At 30.0% G+C, this 14986-nt stretch overlaps 1 protein-coding gene across 1 annotated transcript; it reads right to left on the reverse strand.

Annotated features, from left to right (window-relative positions):
* Positions 1-7004: 7004 nt before the first annotated feature.
* LOC21396729 (blue copper protein) lies at positions 7005-9715 on the reverse strand. Its single transcript, XM_010090676.2, has 2 exons — positions 9400-9715; positions 7005-7579 (listed from the first exon to the last, which is right to left on the reverse strand). Exons 1-2 carry the CDS (start codon positions 9614-9616, stop codon positions 7074-7076), a joined length of 723 nt encoding a protein of 240 aa, XP_010088978.1. The 5' UTR covers positions 9617-9715; the 3' UTR covers positions 7005-7073.
* Positions 9716-14986: the final 5271 nt, after the last annotated feature.

A 14986-nucleotide genomic window follows, 5' to 3' on the forward strand; every position in this document is an offset into this window, starting at 1 on the left:
ATGTGTGTATTATGTGAGAGAAAAACGTTTTAAAGAATCATGAATCATGATTCAAAATCAGGAATAAATACAAAAAATAAACGGTAATTTGTTGTTGCGGTATTAATGTATGTTGTCTCAGTTTTATTATCTTTTTTATGTTATTAATGGATACCGCTAATATATAGTATTGGGATAAATTTTCTTTTGTTGCTGTTGGTAACGAGGATATATTGAACCGAAGAAAAGAACAAACTAAAGGCACCCCAAAACTAAAAGGGGGTCCAAGCACCAATTATCTACTAACACATCCGAGGGAATAGAGCAAGTAGAAGGGACACCAGAACAGGGCACATGTTTTGCGCAATGAGCTATAGATTATGAGCAGCGAAATTAGCTTCCCTGCCTATTTTCAAGATCTTCCAGGGGGAGCAAGAAGACGCAGTGGGGATAAACTCCCCAACGACGCTTGCAATCTCCCAGGGCCGGTCAGCAAATTCGAAATGACACAAAGGAGAATAGCCGGTTCCTCCTTACTCAAACCAAGAATAAAGCCGAGCCAAACCGAGACCGAGTATCGATCCTAAATATTGAGTTTAGCTTTTCCCTGGATGGGAGAATATTCCAGATGGCATGCCACCATAGAAAATTTGTGAAATATTTTATATGTTTTTGAATATGGTATTTTAAGTTAAATTGTACAATATAGTCTAATATATAATTTTTTCAATACAGTTTAATACATAATTTTTCTCTTTTATTAGCTATTTTAAATTTTATATTAAATTATATGATGTATAAATGTCATTGAACAATGTATTAATATTAAATAATATAATACCAAGTGTTTATACAATATACCAACTAAATTAATGAAGCAGTTTGAAAATATATTACATATTAGAGGGAAAGCAGCACAAAATAATAATAAAAAAGAAACAAAAATAAAGGGTCAAAAATATAAATAAAAAATAAGAACAAAAATTCTGAAATTTAAAAGAATTGGAAATAAAGAGAAATAAGATGAGGACGAAACGTACATTTCGCCCTAAAAAAAATAAAACAAAACAAAACCTATTCTCCTGGAATAGATAGATTAGGAGCCTGTGGAGTAGACATTTTTGCTTCACATGTGGAGAATGTTAATGGAAATCGTTGGATCAAAATCTAACGGCCAAAAAATATTATTACTTTGGTATCATCATTTCAATTCTTAACACAAGATTACAAGTGATATGGACATGTTGTTTCCCTCTTACAAAATAACATCGTGTCTTGTTTTTTGATTAAAACATGTCGTTGGTTTTTTTTTGTTTTCTCAACAATTGTGGTACTTTTCTCACTTTCTCCTTTAGACGCCAACGAAGTCTTCTCCGGCACTGCCACATCTGTTTCAACCCCCAAAACCTCGCTCTGCTTGATTTTTATTTTGTTATTTGTACGAATGGTCCATAAAGTGACAATTTAGTTTTTAAATTTTTTTGACAAAAGACCCCCCTAACTTTTTTAAAAAGTCATAGTTTTGTCATTTTTATCAAATTCAGTTAATTTTTTAACAAAATTAATTATATTCAAGACATGTGATCTTATTAAAAAAGGTATTTTAGTAAAATACTAAGGCATGTAATCTTATTAAAGATGGTATTTTAGTAAAATAACTCAGAGAAAGAGCGAGAGATGAGAGAGAAAAAGAGAGAGAATGAGAGCTTGCCTTGGTATTTTACCAAAATACTCTCTTTAACAAGATCACATGCCTCGCATATGATTAGTATTATTAAAAATTTAAAGAAATTTGACGAAAAAAGATCAAGTTGTCACATTTTAAAGAGATTAAGAGTCGTTTTGTCAAAAAATAAAATTAAAAACTAAACTATCATTTACTAAAGATATTTAAGACCATACGTGCAAATAACTTTTTTTTTTTTTTTTTTTTTTTGCTATCCCTCTCTCTCCGAAAACTGGATTTGAATTTTTCTACTTGCAAGTACGAAATCTTTTTTGTTGCTTATGCAAAAACTAAAGTCGTGACCTTCCGCTTCTTAGTCAGCCAATATCAACAAGTAGTTTTTCTTCTTCTGCACTCCTTTCTTGCCCATTTTTTGTGCAATTGATGGGAATCAGGCCTTTGCCCATTTTTTGCAAAGGCCTCAATGCAAGAACCAAGAGGACATCATCTTCTTCTTAACATTCTTTAGCTGCCTGGTCTTGAGAAGAGGGAGATCGTGGTGGCCTGTGATTTTTCTGCATTTCGGCTCTTCACCTTATTAATATTTTTGTGCCAAATTTACCTCGAATAATCAGAATGACTATGAATCGAAGTGAATAAGATTTAAAGTGAGAAATCATAATCATAATAAATTATTTATTTAGTAACAGGATTCGAATCAGATTCACTTCAAATCGTATTCATACATTTACTTATACTGAAAATCAAAATTAACCGATGTTAAAGTACTAATATAGCTTTAAGTAAATATTTTATTTTCAATTTAAAAATAAATTGTGTAGTTATTCTATTAAAATTTATCATAATTAAAATATTTACTATAATAATAGAGTGATTAAATAATAAATATAAGTTGCATAATTATTTAAAATATGAAATAAATAGTTAAATATGAATCAAATAAATAAAAATTAAAATTAAAATGTGTTAAAATTAAACAATTATCATTCAATTTATAAAGAGAAAATCAAAGATTATGATGGCACTCAATTAAGACAATAATGGAATAAATGAATGAAAAGATTGTCCAAAAATGTTTTGAGACTCCTTAGATTACAACTAGCTTTTAAAAAAAAAAAGGTTTTTTTTTTTTTCAAAAATCCACCCTACATTTTGAGATTATAAAAAAATCATATCTCGTAATTTGGACTTTATTGCATTTGTATCTTCAGATCTCAAGAGTATGCTCAATTCATATTTTTCCTCAGTCAATGGTCAGTTTTGACCCAAAAAAAAACCTGAACAACCTCAAAGAAAATAGAGCAGGATAAGGAAAAAAAATATATAAATTCAAAACTGTAAAGGATATTTAGGTCGATTTCATAGTCAAAATCAACTCTAAAAATAAGAATTTAGCATGAATTTAAAATGTGAAGTTAAAATTTTAACAGAATTCACAATATAAAGTATGATTCTTTTAATAACTTCAAAATGCAAGGTATAGTTAAAAAAAAAAAAAAAAAAAAAAAAAAAAAAAAAAAAAAAGTAAACAATAACCAAGACGTGCATATCATCTTCCAGATATTCCTATACATGATTCCTTGCTTGTTCAAAAACTCGAGAATCATATACGTTTGGAATTTTCTTTTACTTTAAAGGTCATATATGTACACACACGTATATATATTGGGTTGAAAAGGAGCACGTATTCTAGTGTTATGAAGCAGCATAAAGGAGGAATATGAGTAAGAAGTAAAACATTAAAAAAAGTTTTTTAAAAAATACGTTACTCGTCTAGTCTTTTTTATTTTTTATTTTTATTTTTGGTAAGAAGTACTCGTCTAGTTTAGTCTTTGTCGAAAAATGCACTTTTAAAGCATCCAATAATCGTTCTACAAGTGACAAGTATAATTTTTTTAGTCATTCTGATCCCATTGTTTTTTTTTTTTTTTTGGAAGGATAAATGTATTCCAAATTAAGCAAATATCGAACGATCAATACTAAAAAATCTAACCTCGATCATTGACTAGTAGCACAAGTAATACGTAATGAAACATCAAAGAGGAGCAAGCGTATTCAAAACCCTACCAATGAGAAGGTAGAAAGGCGCGATAACAATCAAGCATACACACAATTTTTTAGACAATTCCTCTACAATTGATGAAAAACTCTAATTGATTGAGTCTAAAAGACCTCTAAATCAAAAGTCACTTACAATATTGTTACGAGCAAATGCAAGCAGATTAGACACCGACATAAAATTAAAAAATGAGGAGACCACATCCGTTTTTACAAGATTAAAACAAAAACAAGACAACAAAAAACAACAATAAAGAGACAAGTACAACCCCTTTATTGAATTAAAAAAACTAAAAATAAACGGGCGAGAGACCTTGGCCTTGTGCAAAATCCAACCGGTGACACACCAATTACAACGACACCAGAGACCAGAAACAACCAAACTACAAAGGGGCAAAATCACCACGTGAGAAGAGAAGCAACACCGGCACGAGGGAGCCCATTGTTGCCACCACTGCCACCAACCAAGCTACGGTCTCCACCAAAATTGGCGCTGCAACATCGAGGCAACAACCCATGTAGCACAACTCCGCATAAAACCACGCCTTGTCAACAACAGCCCCACCTCCAACATCAACTCTGGCCAACCCACCCAGCAAACCGCCCTCCTATGTCTCGGCCTCAATGTTAGGGCCAAAACTAGAGTACCAACATCCTTCAAACTTCGGCATGTCCAGAAAAGGTAGCCAAACACTTGACGGCGCTGCACCATCGTTAGAAAATCTGCCTCCAATGCTACGAGATTGGACCCATCACCACCGGATAAACCGCCAGAAGACCCCAAGTATCATCTCTAGGACCGGAGATCCAAAAGCCAAACGGGTGGCGGTGTTGAACTCCAGCCCACGAAGAGCAACGTGCCCACAAGATGAAACCCTAGTTTTCTCTGATCTCATTGTTTTTTTTAATTTATTGTTTTTAGTTTTTACATAAGCATTTCACAGACAACAAATAACTTTTTTTTCCCCTCTTCCGTGCTGAAAGACAACAAATAATTACTTAAGCACTGTGTCTATTTCATTACAATATGAGCTGTGACTATATCCAGTCACTCCTACTGACAACCATATCAATTAATCAAAGCCGTTACAATGATGTGAAATTCCCAACAACTCATCCATGTGATTTGATTGTCTTTACCAACAATTAATTCTTTACTCTCCCATTACATAAACCACCTAAATGCTATTCTTCTAATCATTGTCGGCCTTTTAAATATCTTTAATATTTCTTTAAGAGTTGAAAAAAAAAGTACATCATAATTGGCTAATCTGTAACATTGATGCGTCACCATAAGATATATTATTAAATGTAGATTGTTTGATTTGTAAAATAAAAAATTATAAACGACTCTTCAGCAACCTGACTAATCTTTAAAAAATAAGTAACAAAAGGAGCAAACGTACAAAGATTAAAAAAAGGAAAAAGAATGAAAAGCATCAACTCGTGGTAAATTTATCACATGAATAATGCTGTAACTCTAGACAGGTGCAATACCAGGTACTAGAAAGCGTTTAAACTTGGCAATCCTGTAGCCCAAGAACAAAGAAAATGATCGAACCTGCTACAAATTCTAGAAACCAAAGCAAAACTAAAAGCTTGTGACCAAAAGAGTTCCTAATTGTTTAGCATAAAAAATAAAAATAAAAAAATAAAGAGTTCCTTAAATTGCTTGACTCGAGAACAACATACTACAGCAAGTTTAGCGGTATTGTGCATATATTGATAGGTGCCAACTATTTGGAGAGTATATTTATAGGCCTCGTTCACTTCATAGATTCGAGTTTTCAATTCGAGTTGAGATGTGATATTTTCTAAGAGCTTTTTACTGTAACAATAAAAGTTAAACGTGACATTTTCTGAGAGTTTTTTACTGTAAAAACTTAAAACTGAAAACTCGAATCAGTGAAATAGTGAGGCCATAATGTTTTAATCTTATATGTAATCTATTAAAAAAAAAACATATTTCTTAAGACTTCTTGGTCTAGTGCACCGGAGATTTGAGTAGGAAGTTTTGGGTTTAATTTCGTACTGTATCGAGAAAAAAAAGACAGAGAACATATTGATCATGAAAAGTTTCTAACTGTCAAATTTTAATTACAATTTTGTCATTTTCCGATGGGGTTTTTTTTTTTGTTTTTGTCATATTTAGTTATGATACGATCTAAACTTCATACAACGGATACCATTAATTGTTCTCTATCACATAATTTCTCTACTAATTATCCTATAAATATTATACGAGTCAATGGTAAGTGAAATCTGTCGGACAATTAAAGAAAACAAAAATCGGTAGGTACAATGCCCTACCATGATGCAAAAACAAAAATTGCATACTAGAAGTTCAGAAGCTTTTAGGAACTAATAAAAAATTGCATTATCATTTTATGTGTACTAGTTTTGTAGTGCCCAATTCATTTAAAATAATAATTTTACGCGTTATTTTTTTTTTAAAAGAAAAAATGACATCAATAAAAAAAATAAAGATAGAATTGAAAAAAAATATCTGAAGAAAAAGATAGGAAAAAAAATTATGAACAATTTAATAAGTTTTATAAATGATTTATTTATAAAACAATTTATAAACAAAAAAGATTAAACAATTTATTTTTTTATCAGGTCCTTAATTTTTTTCTTTTATTTTAAAAACAATTTATTCAATTTTTATTTTTTTTAATGAATGCTATGCTGATATGTCCACTTATATTGTTGCGTTTAAAATTAATTCTATTTAAGTTTGTTTAATTATTTTTTGTTTTATAAGATGTGATTTTATTATATTGTAGAGTGTCTTATTTTATTTTAGTGTGATTTTAATTAATCTTAATCTTTTCAAATTATTTATAGTAATTTCATCACAAGAGTATCAAAAATTTAAGATAAAACGGTGTTAAAACAGACAAAATCAGACCATAAATAATTCTAAAATAAATAAACACAATAAACAAAATAACAATAATATAAAGATAATACAAAATAATTTTTTTACAAAACATCCACTTCTCTCTCATGTGTGAGACCCACGCCCCACTCTCACTTTTTCACTCTTTTTCCGCTCTCTCTTCCCCCTTTGCACGTGGGGCCCTCTGCTCCCCATCTCTCTCTCTCATTCTCCACCAGAGCTCTCTCTCTTTTCCTGGGTGGGGGAACCACAACCTTTCCCTCTCTTGATATATGCCTATTCTATCCCACACAATACATCGCTGGTCATACAATCAGGACCATGAAAAAAAAATCAACGTATCATCATAATTTATTTCTTTAAACAAAAACCAATCTCACCTATATATTATTATAATTTAGATATCTATTGAAAGAAAAGAAAAAAAAAAAAAAACGGCAACATTTCTCAGAACAACCAAACAAGAACCGCCGCGAAAACCATGCAAAACTGGCTCACATTTTTAAACGACAACGAAACAGAACCAGACGAGTCGGAGCGATCGTCCTCGTTCTCGGGAACTTCTTTGGGATGATCGAAGTTGGACGGGACGATCGTCTCCGGCGCCGATTGTTCGTCGTCGTCGCCGCTGGACTGGGCGGCGACGGGGCCAGGGGAGTCCTGGTCGGAGGGGTCCTGGAGGCTCTTGGGGAGGCCCTGGCCGTGGGCGACGGATATAGCGAAGCGCTGGCCGCTGGCGCACTGATCGCCGTCATAGTCGCCGGAGAAGAAGAATGTCTTGCCTTCCTTGAGGAGAGGGACGGCGACGGTGATCGGTTGAGTGGCGGTGTTGGAAGGGTCGGCGGTGGACCACTGGATGGTGTCGTTGTCGGAGGCGTCGTCGTAGTCGCAGAGCCTGTAGGTTGTTGCGTTGTAGGTCTGGACCACTGAGTGGTTGGTGTTTGTGTTGAAAACTGCATTTTTTTTTTTGGCATTATAATAAGGTCAGATTAATAACATATGACTAAGTAACCAAAGGAAACTAACGTTAGAATATGAAAATATAATCTATAGATTTTTGTCAGCTTAACATATTTTAAAGTTCGGGAGACATAATTTTAGTTTGAGATGAGTTGTAAAATCACAACTTTTTTCTTTTTTGAGTTTGGAGTTCCTTGCAATAAAAGAATATATTCTAACTTTTTGAAGAGACTTGTGCATTTTTATTTTTATTATTATTTTTTTGATAATAAAGAGACTTGTGAATTGTCTCATTGTTCTTTAACTTCAAAACAGGCATTGTCTTATTATTTTGCCTTCTTATTTCAATTCAACCATTAAAGATATAATATTAAACATGTAGGTTTGGAGCATTTTGTATATCATTAATTACTGGTAAGACCACTAATAAATATAATTTTCACTTGGTTTTTTTGGTCAAATATTCCAATATAATTCTCTTAAAAAAAGTTAAACTATATGTGAACGTTTAGTTTATAAATTTAGAATCATAATTTAAAATTATTCTCATTTTATGTATATTTTTTATAAAAAAAAAATATTATAAAAAATTATAAATTATAATTTAAAATAAAAAACGAATATAAAAAATCAACATCTCCTGTATTGACAACTGGCTGTGCATGTTCATTAAGCAGAAAAACATCCTGCTTTTTATTTGTTTGAAAGTTATGACCAATTATTGAGTTTGTGCCGGCTTTGGTAAAAACAATCAATCCTAAATTACTTTTTGTCAGTGAAGATTTTAACAATATTAAACTCATAGAACCTCATACCCATCCTCATGGATAACCAATAACTTAAAATATTATTCTATTTAGCATATGACACCAACCGACTTCTTTTTTTAGAAAAAAAAAAATAAATAAATAAAAAGCCAAAAGGGAGTTTCTGATTCTCAACCGACTTTGATGATTTAAAAAAAATGGTACAAAAGAGGTCAGAGAATGTAGTCATAGATAGTAATAAAGGAAAGAAAATTAAAAAAAAAAGAAAAAAAAAAAAGAAAGATGAGTTGCGTGAGGTTGTGTGACTTGAACACAAAATTGTCAGAGCATTTGGCTACCACGTGAAGCACAGCTGGGCTTAGGGAAAATCCATGCCCCAAGTGTGTAAACCATAACAGATGTCACTTTCTTACTGCCTCAAACTGCGAGATCTACCGCTTTTTCTCACTTAACATTAAAATTGATGGAATTGTGGGATAGCATAACATTGGCATGTGTACTTGGACGACTAAAAGGACCAAAAAAAAAAAAAAAAGAAAGCCACATTCTATGTATTTCTAAAAAAGAGTGAAAGTTGCAACTTGCAATTTGAGTACAAATATCTCAAGGATTTTGTTAAAGAATTGGGCTCAAAATTCTTCCAAATTTTGGTTAAAAGATTTGTACCAAAACCCAGGAAAATAAATTTAAAAAAAAAAATACTATCTTGTAAAAAAAGATGAAGCAAAAAATGTTTTTTTGAGGTAAAAAGATGAAGCAAATTATATATAGAAACTAAACATCCAAAATCCATATGAAGAAAGATCCTACACATTAAAAGTTGTAATTGTCACAGAAAAATAATCTGGATAACTTGAAGGAAAAAAAAAAACACATGTTTCCAGCTTCCATGGAAATTGAACCAATTAAATTCAACAATCACTGACAAAAACATAATATTCTTGACCGTATTGAAAATCACCTTACACAGTGATCAAACAAATACTAGAATAGCAGATTATATATAGAGACAAAAAAAAAGTATAATTATTGAGAGATGAGCTTACTGAGGAAATCTCCCAAGCTGAAGTTCTTCTTATCAGCCCATTTCTGGTAATTAACATCAGGCTTCTCTGTGTTGTCGTACCACCCAAAGGAGTCCCCAACCGTGTAATTCTTGTAAGCTTCCGCGGATCTTGGAAGGAAAACGACAACAAAACTGAAAGAGATCATCATGGGCAAGAATGTTGGAAGGCCAGAAGCAGTGTCTCTTCTCAATCCCATTTTTCTTGGGTTCCGTGAAAACTTTAGAGGGGTTTGTTTGGTATGTGGTTCGGAGCTGTAGTAACGGAGGATTTTATCTTCAGAAGAGATTGAACTGTAATGCTGTTGGCTAGTTACTGTTTGTGTGATGTGATTTTAGCTCTTTATAGCTCTTTTTTCCTTCTTGTGGAATTACCAAAATGGTCTTCCAGTTTCGAGCTTGTCGGTATAATTTCAGAATTTGAGTTGAAATATGATATTATTTTAAAAAAATTTACTGTAATAAAATAAATTAAATATAATATTTTTTAAAAATTTTTAATTATAAAAATTTAAAATTAAAAATTTAAATTGATAAAATAAATGAAATTTTAATGAGATTTATTAGAAGAGAATATGTATCCGGCCAAAAAAAAAAATTCCAAGCAAAAGGGAGGTGGAGAACAGAGAGAGCAGACAAAAGTGGCCACTTAGCAGCATCAATATTACATTTTCTTTGATTAGTCTTATCATATATAATTAATGGATTAATCATGTGGATGGCTATCGTATTAAAAACTAGTTTGACTTTTGACCATCTTGTTTTGCATGGCTTTTGGAAAAGACTATTCTCATACTTTTTTTTTCTTTTTTTTTTTTTCCCTCACCTAAAGAAGAAGAAGAGGAGGAAAATCTCAGATTTGAGATTGCTTGTTTCTTCGGTCATGTTTTTCTTTTTATATACTAGTCTTGTCTCTTCAGTCTTTCAAAAGCGAGATAAGGCTAATCATAGGCTGCAAGATGTGTAATATACAATTGGTTGATTAATGGTTTTGCTGTTGAATTGAAGTTGATAATTGATCAAAATGTTAACGGCCGTTTAACATTACTGTTGTTTTTAGTTTTTTTTACAAGTTATAGTAGGTTTAGGCGTTTGATATATCTTGTTTTTATCCAATAAAATGCAATCTCAAAAGTGAATAAATAAGCTCGTTTGTTTCGCTCGTTCAAATTAAGAATTTGAGTTAAAAAGTGAATTTATGTGAAAAAAACACTGTAACAAGAAAAAAATTGAATTTAAATTTTTATAAAAGAAAATATTCTAACAAAAATTATAATTTAACCTTTTTGTTAACATTATTTCTCATATAAATTTAATTTTTAACTTAAATTCTTAATTTAGACTCGCAAGAAGAACGAGTCTCTGATCTAACGAGAATTGTAATGTTAGAGTAGGAATATATTTGTAAAAAATAAATAAATTGAGAAATTAAAGAGGAAAAAAATAATTTAAATGAAGTAAACAAAAAATCAATGAACGACAAAAATATAAATAGAAATAACTAAGAGGCAAAAACAATGTAAAAAAAAAGAGACCGAACAAAGCAGGAGGTGACGTGGAAGCACGGGACATCAACGTTTTGATGCTTTCATATTAGGTAGATTATTATCATTATGATTATATTATTAGGCATGGATTATGGATATGAAAACAAAAGAGTTTTTCTCTCGAAAAAGAAAACAAGGAGTTTTTGTTTCCACAACTTTAAACAAATTAATTAAACTGAAAAAAGCAAAGAACAAAACTAAAGTCGACAATATGTATGTAATTTTGTACTGCGTGGGAGTCGGGACTTCCAGCAAAAGCTTCTTCGTACATATTAGGTGAATCCGCAATACAATCTATTATTAGAGATTAAAAAAAAATCTCAATCTGTTAGACTACTAATCTAATTTAATCTACAACAGATTCTGCGAATTAGATTATACGGATTCGCAGATTAACTTACGTTTTAGATCTTAACTCTTGTTGTCTATCTTTTTTTTTTTAATATTCTCATAAATTAATAATAAATTAAACACAAACATAACATAACATAAAATTAAAATACATCTGCATAGTTATATTTATGTATTTTATAATTAAAAACCTATTAAATATGTTATTTAAACATATATAAAAAAGATATATATAGTTTAGATTGATAGATTATGCGGATTGATAAATGCTCAAGCCGTAACTCAATTTATTATTACATATTAGAAAAATCTCAATTCATTAGCAATTTAAAATTCTTTCAATTGAACCCGCAGTAACGGATTGAATTATACAGATTGATCAGACTAGCATGTTCAATGAACACTCCTAAAAGCTTCTTTAATTTCATTATTGAAAATTAATTAAAACTATAAATTAATCAATTGGAAATTTCAAGCTAATAATTCAGAAGTAATAATATATTATATTAGAGGGATGAAATCATCTTGGTACTCTCATTGTAGTGAAACATTTTGCCGAAATCTTGAATTTTAAATAGTATAAAAAGGGAAATTTCATCTCTAAAGAAATGTTATACCAAAAAGATTTTATCCTTATAATACATATAATAAAAAAAACATAAAGTTTATGAGTCTTTCCTTTTGGATTAATTACAAAATGTTCTCATAAATTATGACTCGTGTAACATTTTACTCCATAATTTTCAAAACGTACCACTTATTCTTCCGAATTATGAATTGTTAACAAAAATACTTCTTTCGTTAATATATCTGTCAGAATCACCACATGTCACCCAAATATTGATTGTTGCTAAACAATTTAATGTATAGTTGCTCTTCTATCCATGATTCTTAGATTTATATTTTTAAAAATAAATTTTAATTTTAATTAAAATGATAATTAATAAAATTAAGCAATAAAACACTGATGTTTAGTTTCTCTTCTAATTAACTTTTCCATTATTATAAAAAGTTCCAAAAAAAAATTTAAAACCAAATTCACCTCCTCTTGGGCAGTTTATCGTTGAGCTAACAATTGAGATTTTTTTTTCTAGGTCCACACAAATGGACCAAACTAATATAATTGTCTTGGACAAGAGATTTTTTTTTCTTAATGTGACGAAACACTTTGTACAATTGACGAACAAGGTCTATTAAATGAAATATATGACTCCCTATATTGCTTTTTATAATTTTTCTCATTTTTTTTTTTACTTTAAGCTATTATTTTTCTATTTAAAAATTCAGTTTTATATCTCAAAAAATTTAAGAAATATGAATAAAAAAAGAAAAAGGCAATAATAATAATTGTTTTTCATCATCTTATTATGTCATTAAAACATATGCTGATAGAAATGAAAAATATCTTATCAGAATATTAATAGCATAAATAATAAATTTAAAATTAAGCATGTCTTTTATGTGTATCTTCAAATAGTAAATGTGGGATTTAGTTTTAGTATGGCCGGTAATATGGGTCACGATACGACAACACGACTCGAAAATGACACGAATTTTGATGGTTAGGGTTGCGAAAAAAGAGGTTTGGGTCAGACTTGGGTCGACCTGAAATTGACACGAAAACACGTGTCAATTTTGGGTTGGACTCGTCTAACCCGACTACGACACGAAACTCGTAAAAAACTAAAAAATATATATTTTTCATTATATATTTTAGATTTTATTATGAACTTGTGATATCATGATAGTTATACTCAAAATCTTATACTATTATTTGCTTAATTTTTATGGATGTTATTATATTTTAGTGTGTTATGAATTTTAAGTTATTTCTAATATGTAAAAAAATTAAAGAAAAGCTTTTCGTGTCAATTTCGGGTTCACGGGTTAATTTCGTGTCACGAGTCATTTTCGTGTCGTGTCGTGTTAACCCGTAAGTGGTCGTGTCGTATTCATATTGTGGGTTTTAAAAAATTTCATGTCACGGATCGTGTTTGAGTTGACTGTAAATTTAATAAGAAAGGATTAAAATACGATACGAATATAATACGTGACACAAATTACCACTTCTAAGTTTCAGTTGATGGAATTCCAAATTGTTACTGGATGATCCTGTAGCAATTAGCGTAAATTTTCTCCTCAGGTGATTGTTTCTTTAGCCTATAAAATATCACCCTCAGTTGTAGGGAAATTTATGTGAAAAAAACACTGTAACAAGAAAAAAATTGAATTTAAATTTTTATAAAAGAAAATATTCTAACAAAAATTATAATTTAACCTTTTTGTTAACATTATTTCTCATATAAATTTAATTTTTAACTTAAATTCTTAATTTAGACTCGCAAGAAGAACGAGTCTCTGATCTAACGAGAATTGTAATGTTAGAGTAGGAATATATTTGTAAAAAATAAATAAATTGAGAAATTAAAGAGGAAAAAAATAATTTAAATGAAGTAAACAAAAAATCAATGAACGACAAAAATATAAATAGAAATAACTAAGAGGCAAAAACAATGTAAAAAAAAAGAGACCGAACAAAGCAGGAGGTGACGTGGAAGCACGGGACATCAACGTTTTGATGCTTTCATATTAGGTAGATTATTATCATTATGATTATATTATTAGGCATGGATTATGGATATGAAAACAAAAGAGTTTTTCTCTCGAAAAAGAAAACAAGGAGTTTTTGTTTCCACAACTTTAAACAAATTAATTAAACTGAAAAAAGCAAAGAACAAAACTAAAGTCGACAATATGTATGTAATTTTGTACTGCGTGGGAGTCGGGACTTCCAGCAAAAGCTTCTTCGTACATATTAGGTGAATCCGCAATACAATCTATTATTAGAGATTAAAAAAAAATCTCAATCTGTTAGACTACTAATCTAATTTAATCTACAACAGATTCTGCGAATTAGATTATACGGATTCGCAGATTAACTTACGTTTTAGATCTTAACTCTTGTTGTCTATCTTTTTTTTTTTAATATTCTCATAAATTAATAATAAATTAAACACAAACATAACATAACATAAAATTAAAATACATCTGCATAGTTATATTTATGTATTTTATAATTAAAAACCTATTAAATATGTTATTTAAACATATATAAAAAAGATATATATAGTTTAGATTGATAGATTATGCGGATTGATAAATGCTCAAGCCGTAACTCAATTTATTATTACATATTAGAAAAATCTCAATTCATTAGCAATTTAAAATTCTTTCAATTGAACCCGCAGTAACGGATTGAATTATACAGATTGATCAGACTAGCATGTTCAATGAACACTCCTAAAAGCTTCTTTAATTTCATTATTGAAAATTAATTAAAACTATAAATTAATCAATTGGAAATTTCAAGCTAATAATTCAGAAGTAATAATATATTATATTAGAGGGATGAAATCATCTTGGTACTCTCATTGTAGTGAAACATTTTGCCGAAATCTTGAATTTTAAATAGTATAAAAAGGGAAATTTCATCTCTAAAGAAATGTTATACCAAAAAGATTTTATCCTTATAATACATATAATAAAAAAAACATAAAGTTTATGAGTCTTTCCTTTTGGATTAATTACAAAATGTTCTCATAAATTATGACTCGTGTAACATTTTACTCCATAATTTTCAAAACGTACCACTTATTCTTCCGAATTATGAAT

The sequence above is a fragment of the Morus notabilis genome, unplaced genomic scaffold (assembly GCF_000414095.1).
Source record: "Morus notabilis unplaced genomic scaffold, ASM41409v2 Scaffold281, whole genome shotgun sequence".
Lineage (NCBI taxonomy): Eukaryota > Viridiplantae > Streptophyta > Magnoliopsida > Rosales > Moraceae > Morus > Morus notabilis.

Excerpts from the sequence above, each read along its gene's own strand:
- LOC21396729 (XM_010090676.2), bottom strand. The coding sequence starts at position 9,616 with ATGGGATTGAGAAGAGACACTGCTTCTGGCCTTCCAACATTCTTGCCC. Across the intron at positions 7,580-9,399 it reads CAGCTTGGGAGATTTCCTCA|TTTTCAACACAAACACCAAC; the intron begins GTAAGCTCATCT and ends AAAAAAATGCAG.